This window comes from Alligator sinensis, unplaced genomic scaffold, assembly GCF_000455745.1.
Source record: "Alligator sinensis unplaced genomic scaffold, ASM45574v1 scaffold1012_1, whole genome shotgun sequence".
Taxonomy (NCBI): Eukaryota; Metazoa; Chordata; order Crocodylia; family Alligatoridae; genus Alligator; species Alligator sinensis.
Window position 1 is genome coordinate 438,819 of NW_005842104.1, and position 9,523 is coordinate 448,341.

Sequence of the window (9,523 nt, forward strand, 5' to 3'; positions counted from 1 at the left end):
TTTTTCTTGACTAAACCAAGTGTAAAGTGAAAAAAAAATACAATTTGAGAAAGACAATGAAAAATTAAGACTGCATTCACTCCTTTCATCCCCCAAACTAAATATCTTCCTCTCTAAATGCAGGTTTGCAATGTGATGCTCTTACAGGAATGCTCTGATTTCAGCTTCTTAGGAGAGAGAGTAACTCAGAAAGCTTTTAAACTAGGTTGCCGGATAAATCTTGGATTAAAGAAGTGCTTAGTTTATGGTCTGTTTGGGCTCTGCCTATATTTCTAAAGCTCACGTTGGTAAGTTCTGTCATGACCCAAAGGGTATGATTTTGTGTGTGCTTCGGCACTACAGAATTATTTCCCGCCACATGGAGCTTTCTTTGCACGGTGCAATTCTCAGTTGCATAGAGAAAACCCCGGTGCAAAGGAGTTCCCGCCACCCGTATGTAAATTTGTTTCCCACTATTGGCTGTTTCTAAATTATTTCCACGTGGTGGCTAGCCGTTTCGAGGAGGACACAGGGGCCTGATCAACCTCTAGCCTCTCCCTGTCGCCGCACGATCCCTCGACGTACCCTACCCTGCGCGCTCGTGGAGAGTCACCTTTCGGACTCTCATTTCAGTCATTCCACGGAGCCTAGCAAACTCCGTGAGTGGTATCCAGAGCTCTGTTCATGTTCGTTTAGCAGAGCCTAGCAAACTCCGCTTGTGTGTCTTCGGTGGAGCCTAGCAAACTCCGCTTGTGTTTGTCTGTAACTGCAACTCAAGAAAGTTTTTCCTGCCTGCACCACGACCACCTACGGTGTAAGTAAAACAATCTTTAATCAACCTCTACGCGTCAGTGCCTAATTCTAGTTCGCCGTGCCGACCCTTTCCCCGGCCCACGTGCCCGGGCTGCTGGCCACAGCCCCTCGGCCCCGACAAGTTCAAGCATAGTACATTCCTCAGGAAGGGGTTAAGTCAACTCAAGTCAGTCCCGAGGCCACATCAAACATTGGGGCACCTTTGATATAGCAATAATTTTCCTCCATTCTTCCCAGGCTTTTGCAGTCCTTGTACATTCACTAAATTTTAATCCCATACAGTCTTTGGTGTTGGTAGTCCATCTCATCCTAGGTCTTCCTCTTCTTCTTTGTCCAACCACAGCACCCTGTAGGATGGTATTGGTAAGAGCACTGGGCCTCCTGGTTACATTTCCAAGCCACTGCATCTTTCTAATTCTTATGATTTCGAGTAAGAGTTTGTTTTTTCTGACTCCTTGTCTGATTTGATCTTTCACAGATTCATTTGTTCTGTGTGCAGTGTAGGGTATGCGTAGAAGTCTTCTGAAGCACCACATTTCGAAGTGCTCAATTTGCTTTTCCAGTGCCCTAGTGAGTGTCCAGGTCTGGCAGCCACAGAGAGCTGTTGAAATGACAACAATGTATAGTAGATGGAATTTCATTTTAATTGTGATGTTACTGCTAGTCCAGATTTTCTTCAGCTATGGCTATTCTTGTTTTTACTTCTTTTTCTAATGTAGCATCTTTTGTGATGGTTTCTCCAAGGTATTTAAAGTGTGTTACTTTTTCTAGCTTCTCTCATTACTAATTTTTACTGATGCATCATCATTCCTACTGGCTGATGTTATCATTACTTTGCTCTTCTCCACACTGTACCTGCCTCCGCTCTAACAGGTCTTCCTGCGCCGCCTTCACCCAAGCCCTAGATCTTGCGGGCCCCGGACCTATGGGTGGACCCCAGAGGTTACCCCTGCTGATGTCAGGAGGACCCCTGAACTCGCCTGCCACGACTTTGAATGTAACTTCAGTGGGGGGGGGTCCGTCCTTGGGGTAGCCATCAGAGTTGGCGCGGTCCCTGGTGGGTAGTCTTGGGGCTCCGTCCTTCCCTATACCCCGGCCACTCGCCACCTGTAGCTCTACCTCTTCTTGGCTTCCACGGTGTCCTAGGACTGCCACTGTCTTACCCCCAACCTGCCGGCCGTCCGTCAAGGTCCTCGGCTCAATGTACCGTCTGTCGGGGTCGCCAGCCCGGCCCTTCCACCTCGGCTCCTTCCTTAATCCTGCTGTGGGCTTCTCCACCGACTCTGCTGCGTGAGAAGTGGCCGGCTCCCTCGCCGGCCCTGCTGCCTAGGAGGCAGCCAATTTCCTCACCGGCTCTTCTGCCTGCAGCGCAGCCAGGTCCTCCACCAGCTCTGCTGCTCAGGATGCCACCGGTTCCTTCCCCGGTTCTGCTGCCTGCAGCGCAGCCAGTTTCTTCACTGGCTCTGCTGCTCAGGATGCCGCCGGTTTCTCCACTGGCTCTGCTGCTTGTAATGCAGCCAGTTTCCTCACTGGCTCTGTTTCTCAGGATGACGCCGGTTCCTTCCCCGGCTCTGCTGCCTGCGACGCAGCCAGTTTCCTCACCGGTGCCACCAACAGCCTCGGAGCCGGTCCCACCACCGGCACCGCTGCCGGTTGTGTTGCCGGCTTTATCGGAGCCCGCCCTGGCTCCGCCCCTTGCTCTTGCTGCAGCTGAGTGCGGCAGCTGATCCCCTCCACGCCGGAGCTAACTCCACTGGTCTCTCCTCATCAGCCGCGCTGCTGCCTCGGCAGGGCCACCTTTTGTTTCTTCTGGGAGGCATCCTCCGCCCCTGCTGCTCTGCCGCAGCCGGATAAACGCCCAGCTGATCACCCGCGCCGGCGTCCTCGGCATGCGCACCTCCTCCAGCTCTTCTGGCTCTGCGGAAGGTAAGTAGGGCTCTTTGCTGCCCTGGGGTTCCTTCGGCGTCCCAGCTCCCCTGGGACACACACTAACTTCTATTCCATTTGTCTGACTTCATTTTATTGTTACCTTAATGAACTGATTCCTGGCATATGAAGTTGTCAGCCTGTACATGCTGATCAACCCGGCGGGGTCAGACATGTCACGTTAATCTGTGTGTGTGTGTGTGTGTATATTTGACAGATTTGGTGGCTGAAAGCACCCAGCCCCATGGAAACTGAGTCCTGCAAGATAGCTTTACTAGGGGTGAGGACTTGCAGAAGAGAGAGATCCAGTAAGAAATCCAAAATTAATCCATTACTAACCACATTACCATTTAAAATACCTTGCTAATACCCCAAACCCAAACTCTACCCTTGTACTGCATACAAATACTAATTATTTTATATATCTACATTTTTTCCCAAAAGCCTGCACAAAAAGAGCTGACTAGAGTACAACCACATAAGCAAACTAATTTCCCAGGGATCCTTTGCCTTCCTGAATCTTCAGTTTGATTTTTAAACAACAGCTTTTATTTCGTCTCTTTCTTCAGAAATTTCTTAAAAGGACAGCCTTCTCAAAAATAAGTAATCCTTCTTTCTCAATATTTAGTTCTGTTTATTTACCTTCATTTAGAAAAAAAATGGAGTTCAGGTTCCTTTTTATTGTTTTTGTCACATATATTAACACAGTGGGGCTGGGGGAGGTCCAGGGCGGTTTGGCAGGATGCTACCAAACCCTTCCAGACCCTACCAATCCCTTTGCAGATGCTGCTAGATCCCTTGACCCCCCCACCCCCCACAAGACCTCTCTTGTCCCCCTGATCCCTTCAGATCCCCCCTGCTAGCCCCCTGATCCCTTAGATCAAGTGGTCCTTTTGTAGCCCGGGTATACATGGGTTTGTACTCCCCTCTTCAATTGAGGGAATTATTGGCAAGGCAATGTGCTGTGGAGGGACACAACAGCCCAGCGACTGCCTCTGTCCCCTATAGAGTCAGGATCAGTCAATCAATTACTTAACTATATACAAATTTATTATTACAACAAAACCTGTACACACACACACACACACAAAATTATAATTCAAAAATACAAATGAACAATAGAATAACCCAAAACAAAGGATATTGATCGAGCAACCTTATAACTCTACTAATATACAAATTATTACTTCAACTTATTCACATAAACTATAAGGCAGAGTCTACAAATATAACCAGCAATCCTTAGATGACCTGGGTGCCCTCCAGGGCAGGGGCCCCACCCCCAAGGTACCACTACAGGAAAGGAGGTGGGGGGAAGGAAAAGGAGAGGGAGACCCCAAAGACTCCTAAGCCCCCACCCCCATTACCCAGGAGCGGCTCACGTGGTGCCCCTTCACAACCCTGGGGGTCCTTCCCCTGTGGGGACCCTCTCTCCAGGGTAACTTTTTTCTCCACCATCCCAGAGGGTTGCTTTCTGTTCTCCAGATCGAGCTTTGTTCCCTGCTGGGCTTTCCTGCCAACCGACTCTGCTGCCGCTGGTCTGGCTTAGGGCCACATGCACTGCTGTGTGTAGTGGGCGCTTCACCTTGTGCTAGGGGCTGGAGGCCCAGGCAGCTTTGTGCAGCACTGGGGCTCGGTCTGCTCCCGGACCCTCTATGCAGTGTCATCTGCACTGAGCTGCTGCCCTGTGTTACCTGTCAGCTCTCTGCTCCTGAGGGAGCCCTGGCACACAGCTTGCTGGAATCACAAAGGACTTTTTCTATTCTCCATCCCCTCCCCACCACACACACCTCATCTAACCAGAACCTTGCAGAAGAAAAGTTTAATAGGCATCTCGGGCCATACATTCCCCGGTCCCAGTATGGGAGGCCTACTTTAACTTGATTGACTAAAACTTGGTTGTTGGGTTAGGGAATGCTGAGGCAAGAGACCGAGCCAGAAGAGGTATGGCAACATTTGAACAATGGTTAAGGGTTCATCACAATGTCCAGCTTGTTGGAGCCCTGACCACAAATGCTATCATATTTTTCCTGGGATGACTGGTGGAAGTCCTCCCCACAAAGTTTATGAGCACTCCAAGTAATCAATCCCTTTAACTATGTTAAAAGACTACAGTAAGATCTGGAAGTCATGCTAAGCTGAGGCTTATTCACAACAGGTAAAATACAAAACACTGATGCTGACTTCACAGTGCAAGCATAGCTAGGCTATCTGAGAAGAAACAATGTGGTATTCCTTCCAGTATATCTTCTATATTCATAATAATTTCAAGGTGGCTCCTAGGTGTCTGGTTACTCCTTAAAACTTGATGTTTTCCCTAGCTGTTAATCAGTTTCTTGAGATATGCCAAACCAGATATCCCCTTGTTACTGAAAAAGGTAATTCATTTAAATTGAAACTGTTTATATAACAGGATTTTCCCTGTCAATTACAGCTTGGGACCCTCTTGATTTACACAAATAAAAGAATGCTTTGAAGAGGCTGGACTAAGGGTATAGCAAAGCTGTAAAGCAGAAAACAGGGTGCTTTAAGAGGGAGAAATCTCTCTGACACCATCCGCTGTTGTTCTCGAGAAGCTGGGAGAAACAGATCAGCTCTTTCGGTCGCCTGTTTAAATTTCAACTATCGTGCTAGGAACTTTGCCTGTCAACAAACCGCCCAAGTGCCTTGAAATGGTGAGATCCCAGCTCTTCCTCTCTCTCTTTCTCTTTCTCTCTCTCTCTTTTTCTTTTTCTTTCTAGGCATAGCTTTCTGAACCTGAATTGTATTAGTTAAGCTTGAGCTAGGTTTCCCCATACACTCAATTGAAACAGGGTAATATTGTAATTGTTTTTGTTTGTTTTCCCCTGCATATCTATTACTATTAGTACCATCATAAATTTCATATACTTAGCAATAAATAACTTTTATAGTAAAACTGGTGGTAACCCGGTGAATTTTTCCTTCTCTACTTCCTCTTACCCACTTGCTCTGCAGCAACGCTTCTTTTACCCTAAGCCAAAGATCTCTGTGAAGCCCAGAAATACTGTGGGGTCCACTCATCAAGAGGCTACCAATACTAGGACAGTAAGGGCAAAAGATTGGGACGTGCTGAGTTTGAGACACATAAGGGAATCAGCTTGTATAGGCTGATTGACCCAGTTTGGCTCAGACGTGCCCTAATGAACTGAATGCTGGCCCGTGAGGGTGTCAGCTGGACACCCAGTCAGATTCAGAGGTATTCAATTCACCTGTGTGCTTGTGTCTGACTTCATTTTATTGTTACCTTAATGAACTGATTCCTGGCATATGAAGGTGTCAGCCAGTACATGCTGATCAACCCAGCGGGGTCAGACATGTCATGTTAATCTGTGTGTGTGTGTATATATTTGACAGATTTGGTGGCTGGAGGAACCCAGCCACATGGAAACTGAATCCTGCAAGATAGCTCCACTGGGGGTGAGGACTTGCAGAAGAGAGAGATACAGCTCCGTATAGAAACAAAAGTAACACAAGCAGCACATGGATAGAATTACAAAGACCCCAGAAACATATCCCTAATAAATGAGTGCACCTCAAAGTGATGGGCAAATCTGGTAACATCTGTACCAGCAGCTGTAGACCCAAGCCACCTCAAATGGCTCCCAGGTTCTCTCACCCTCTGTGCAGTGCCTCCTGCACTGAGCTCCTGGCCTCATGCAGAGGTTGGGTACCTGAGCCACCCAACCAGCTCCAAAGATCCTGCTTCATGCATTGGCCTGTTCACCGTGTCTCTGGCCGCATGACAATGGTTGCAGACCCAAGCCACCTCATGCAGCTCCCGGGGCCCAGACGCCGTGCACTGTGCTGCACACTGAGAGCCTAAACACTGGAGCCATCCGCAGCTCCCTGCCAGTAGAAGTCTTCAGGGGCTCTCCTGGGCTACTGCTTCACCCTGTGATGCATCTCCCTCATGCAGGGCACACAGCTCCTTTTATACTCTTCAGGGCTCTGCCCCACAGTCTTCTAGACCTGACAGTGTTGCAGTCTACAATCAGGTCCGATGGAGCTCCTCTCCCCCTTCCCTCAGGAAAGGGGCATGACTTCATTTCTCTTGCTGCCTCCTGATTGGTGGATGGGCTCCACCAATCAAAACAACAGAATCTCAAGCCTGGGACTCGACCCATCTCTGAAAGGTAAGCCTGCTAGACTTTTTAAGTCAATCTAACCTCCCCCTAACCTCCTTGAACTTCTGTATGTACCCTAAGTGACATCACTGTCCAAAGTCCTTTGTTTTCCTCCCCATTTTGGAAGTACTATGTATTGGACATAGCTGGGGATAAGGCACTGGGTAGGCTCAATCTGTGCTCTAAGGTGATATAAAGAAACTTTTTTTAAGATGCCTGGATAATGTGTCTTGTAGTTAGGGGTCAAGCTGATTGTTAGATTTTGGAAAAGAACTTTTACCTGGGTCAAACTGGCATGGCCCTTCCTAGCAGTTTCACCTTCAGCTGCAGACTGGTGATACATTGATCTCTCCTGTTTTCAGCTTGAGGTACAAAATTGCTTAGTATCCTGAGGACTGAAAAGCTTTTGCCTAACTAAAGTAACTGAACTCAGTATAGATGTGTCTCAGTGAAATGTAATGGCCTGTGGTATACAGAAGATTGGACTAGATCAGGGTCACCAACCTGTGGCACACATGCCACAAGTGGCACAGTCAGCTTCTGTGTGTGGTGCACAGCAGTTCAGAGAAGGGGTAGGCAGCACAAGGGTGATAGCACTAGGAACAAAAAGCAGAGCAGTAGAGCTGGCACAGGAAGGGGATCCATACATTCATAGGCTATAAGGGGCAAGAAGGGACCTTGTAGATCATTGGGTCCAGTTCCCCTGCACTAGGCAGGAAAAGACAACTGGGGTCAAGTGACCCCTGTGAGGTGACTGTCCAGTCTCCTTTTGAAGATTTCCATGGTAGGTGAATGCAACACCACTGGAGGGAGTTTATTCCACAGTCTGGACACCCTGACTGTGAAGGAGTTTTTCCTGGAATTGAGTCTGAAGTGGCCTTACAGGAGTTTGTATCCATTGCTCTTGGTTTTCCCCAGGGGTGTCCTGGTGAACAGCTGTTCACTGAGTTCTTGATGTACTCCCCTGATGTAGCAGTAAGCCACTACCAAGTCCCCTCTCAGACTTCTTTTCTGTAGGCTGAAGAGGCCCAAGTCCCTCAGCCTTTCCTTGTATGGCTTGTCTTGCAAGTCCCTGATCATACAGGTGGCTCTTATCTGGACCCTCTTAAGCTTTTCCACGTCCTTTTTGAAGTATGGTGCCCAGAACTGGACGCAGTACTCCAACTGCGGTCTCACCAGTGCAGAGTACAGTGGGAGCATCACTTCCTTAGTTTGCATGAGATGCATTGATTAATACATGCCAGCATGTTGTTTGCCCTGCTGGCCACTGCATCGCGCTGCCGGTTCATATTTATGCAATGGTTGATCACTACCCCTAGGTCCCTTTTGGCCACGGTGCAAGTCAAATGGTCACCACCAAGCCTCTAGGTATGTTGGGGATTGTTTTCCCCCAGATGGAGCACCTTACACTTCTGAGTGTTGAACTTCATTTGGTTCCGGTCTGCCCAACTTCTGGCATGACCATGCTCCCCCATAACATGGTATCGTCTGCAAATTTGGCCAGTGAGCTTTTCACCCTCACATCCAAATCATTGATAAAGATGTTGAAAAGCACCGTTCCAAGCACAGACCCCTCAGGGACACTACTGGCCACTTCTCACCAGGACAACACAGATCCATTCATGAGAACTCTCTGGGTCTTACCATGCAGCCAGTTTTCGACCCACTGAACTGTCGAGCAGTTAAGTCCACAATCTTCCAATTTTTCCACAAGGATATCATGGGATACTAGATCAAAAGCCTTTTGGAGGTCTATGTCGACCTTCTCGCCCGTGTCCAGGAGGCAAGAGACCTGTTCGTACAAGGAGATGCGATTGGTAAGACAAGACCTACCCATGATGCAGCCATGCTGGCTGTCGTTCAGAATCTTACCCTCAACAAGTATATCGCACATAGATTCTTTAATGAGTTTTTCCAGGATTTTCCTGAGATAGAGGTTAGGCTGTTTAGCCTGTAGTTGCTCAGGTCTGTGCGGGCCGCCTCCCGATCCCATCCATGTCGCCATGTGCGGGCCGGGAGCGATATGCGGACCCGTCTTTGCGCACGCGGGCTGTGGCCAGCAGCCCGGGCACGCGGAGTCGGAGAGGACCGGTGGTGAGCTAGAATTAGTCACGGACACGTAATGGTTGATTTAAAGATTGTTTACTTACACCAAAGATGGTCGCGGTGCAGGCAGGAAAACTTGCTTGAGTTGCGGTTACAGATAGAAAAGATAAGAGGCGGACTAGAGTTCCTTCCCGTGAACACTCTTCTAGCCCATCCGGTTGGAGGCTCTAAACTGCGAGCCCGTCGTGCCAACTGAAGAAAGTACTCGAACCGAAAGAGCTCTGAATAGACTCACACGAAGTTTGCTAGGCTCCATGGAACTTGCGCGCAGGGATTCGAAGCGAAGAGAGACACACGAAGTTTGCTAGGCTCCGTGGATCTTTTTGTGCACAGGGAAGAGGGATATGTCGAGGATTGCGCTCGGTGACGGGGAGAGGCTAGAGGCTGATCAGACCCCTGTTGCCTTCTTGATATTCACGCTGGGTTCAATAGGCTCCACAGCGCTTAGAGATCTTCACACAGTGTGAAGTCTCCTCCTCCTAGTGTTCGTGGAGTCCTCCAACTTGGGCGGAAACCACTCAAGCTCTTTATACGGCTAGCAAGCCAATCACTAG

The 9,523-nt window shown here is 48.7% G+C and overlaps 1 protein-coding gene across 1 annotated transcript; it reads right to left on the bottom strand.

Annotated features, from left to right (window-relative positions):
• Nucleotides 1-1,990: 1,990 nt before the first annotated feature.
• Nucleotides 1,991-2,712, bottom strand: LOC112550419 (multifunctional esterase-like). Its single transcript, XM_025205099.1, is given in 1 exon segment — nt 1,991-2,712. A coding segment is annotated over 1 exon segment (693 nt). The 5' UTR covers nt 2,684-2,712.
• Between the last annotated feature and the right edge of the window lie 6,811 nt (nt 2,713-9,523).